We start from the raw sequence: 2,684 nt of genomic DNA, 5'->3' as shown, positions 1-2,684 counted from the left end.
TTGAACTGCCAGCCTTCTGGTTAGCAGTCAAGTGCCTTAGCCACTATGCTACTTTAGTGGGTCATAAAGTCTCTGTCACAACTATCCAATTCTATTTTGTAGACCAAAAGCAGCCATAAACAAAAAGTAAGCAAATAAGCATGGCTGTGTTCCAATGAAGCTTCATTTATAAAAACAGGCAGTGGGACAAATTAAGTCATTTGTCAACACCTAAATGGTAACAACACAGGAACGTATTCAACTGGTTCTGAAATATCTGTTCAGTAAAACACCATAGACCACAGGGCATTTTGACTTTGTGTTGTTATTGTTGTAATATGCCATCAAGTCAATTTTGACTCATAGCAACCCCACCTTGGGTTTCCAAGGCAGTATTCACTATGGAAGGAGATTGCCCCATCTTCCTTCTGAGGAGTGGCCAGTGGGTTTGAACCACCAGCCTTCTCATTAGCAGTCAAGTACTTTAGGCATTACACCACCAGAGCTCCTATTTTGACTTTGCAGTTCCTTTTCTTTTAGTTTTACTCTCTTCCTTACTTACCTGTACAAGGCCCTCCATTCCATTTCTAATTTACGAAGAACTAATAAACCAGATAATCAAGTTCTTAGAATTATAATTATCGTGACTCATGGATCTCTCTAATGAGTAATGTACTTTAGTTCTACTACATGAATTTGGGACCCCTATGTGGGATTCAAGTACGCCTTACATACTTATTCTTTTTCTTTTTTGTCTCAGGAGACCATGTTCCAGAGAGCTAAGAAACTACTATTGACATGGTACTCCATTAAACACCAATCACAGATACATGGATTTTTATATTAAACACCATTAATTAAAATATGATGACCACAAACTGGTGACTATTTTGAAATAACTTATACTATCATTTATATGAAAAAAAATTTAGAATTTTTAAATCCTTAATGAAATACTATATTGAGTTTTTAAAAGGATAGATCTTTACTTACTTTGGCAACATTTTCAACTGATTTTCTCTAAGTTCTAATATTTGGAGTTTAGTTAGCCTGCAAAACAAAAAAATAAACAACTATGGCAAAGAATTTAATTTACAAATTAATGTCACACTCTAAAATAGTTCTGCTCTAAGAAGGAATCAAAAAAAGAAACAAAGGAACATGGAAAAGGTGAAATCCTCTAGTACTTTAGTACATGCCACTAAAAATAGAAAATAAGGAGATTAAGTGATCCAAATGTCATAATCTGACCAGTACCCTAATTATTTTTAGACAAAAGATGATTACAAAAATTAACAGGAAATTGAGTAGCACTTCTTTCCCCTGGTAATTAATCTGAATTCCATATTAATTTGATATCTATTACTCATTTCTTTTCATCTATTCATCTCAAACAACAGTAGTGGAGGAACTATAATATGACAGGAACTTCTCTAGGTGCTGCTGATAATGGTAGGGAGTGACTCCCCAGAAACAGATTTTCTTTTCTTGAGAATTTTTTTTTCTAGTGTGGAAGACACATAAACTAGTATATTAGATAATTTTGGATAGTGATAAATGTTAAGAATAAAGTATTAAATATCATAAATATACAGAAATTATCCCATTCTATTTTTGTGTTCCTTAAAAATCAACTCAAGTCTAAAATTGTTTTTTCTTTTAACTCTCATTGCTTATTGTTTACTTGGGGAAATAAACTTGAAGTCAAAATAACAGTGGCAAAAGAAACCTACAAAAAACATAATGCTTAGAAATAACTACAAAAGAAGAATCTAAGAAACTGTAATTAATAGTATGACTAAAGTAACTTGTATTTCTGTAAATTTTACAAGAAGTTTTAGAAGAAACCATAACTTACCTGCCAAAATTAGCTGGCAAGAACTCAAGGAAAGCATCATTCAAATATAACTGCGTTAGGTTTAATAGCTGAGAAAATCCATCAGGAAGCCTAAATAAAATATACTAAAATTTAAGTTAAGTTCATATATAAAATTTCACTCTCTTCCTAATTTCTCAAGAATTTGTGTAATTAGGTAACTAGCATTGTTAGGTGCAATCAAGTCAGCTATGACTCATAGCAACACTATGCACAACAGAACGAAACACTGTTCAGTCCTCTGTCACACTCACTGACAGTTCCATGCTTCAGCCCATCATTGCAGCCACTGTGGTCAATACATCTCATTGAGAGTCTTCCACTTTTTTGCTAACCCTTTACTTTACTAAGCACGGTATCTTTCTCTAGGGACTGGTCCCTTCTGACAAAACATGACAAAGGAGGTGAGACCAAGTATGGCCATTCTCGCTTCTAAGGAGCATTCTTGGCTACACTTCTTCCAGGACAGATTTGTTCTTTCAGGTAATAGTTACTTCTTTAGTTCTAGTAGATATCTCAAATTGATATTAGCCTTTGGTAATAACTTACCTGTTTCAGTGCTTATAACTTAATTTCTTTCTATAAAGTAGTGAGGCAATATCTGCCTGGATAATTGTTTACATTGAAAAGGTAGTTCTATGGTTTGTAGGATATTTACCCACAATAGCAATTCCTCCCCAGGTTGTAACAACCAAAAATGTCTCCAGAAATTGCCAAATGTCTCCACGAAGTAAAATCACCCCAAGTGAGAACTGTTGGTTTAGATTATTTTCAGTCTCAACATTTGGCCTTTGTTATTGTTCTTGTTATTTGCCGTCGAGTCGGCCCC

At 34.1% G+C, this 2,684-nt stretch overlaps 1 protein-coding gene across 1 annotated transcript in view; it reads right to left on the bottom strand.

Annotated features, from left to right (window-relative positions):
- ERBIN (erbb2 interacting protein) overlaps positions 1 to 2,684 on the bottom strand; it is a 122,426-nt gene that overhangs the window by 78,468 nt on the left and 41,274 nt on the right. The window contains exons 4-5 of the mRNA XM_042782537.1: positions 1,838 to 1,927; positions 973 to 1,029 (exon numbers count right to left, since the gene is read on the bottom strand). Coding sequence (XP_042638471.1) covers positions 973 to 1,029; positions 1,838 to 1,927 — 147 coding nt within the window. The remainder of the gene's footprint in view (positions 1 to 972; positions 1,030 to 1,837; positions 1,928 to 2,684) is intronic.

This window comes from Orycteropus afer, unplaced genomic scaffold (genome assembly GCF_000298275.1).
Source record: "Orycteropus afer afer isolate SDZICR_OR568_19922 unplaced genomic scaffold, OryAfe1.0 scaffold00362, whole genome shotgun sequence".
Taxonomy (NCBI): Eukaryota; Metazoa; Chordata; class Mammalia; order Tubulidentata; family Orycteropodidae; genus Orycteropus; species Orycteropus afer.
Note: the sequence above shows the minus strand (reverse complement) of the source record. Positions and strands in the feature narration are given on the sequence as shown.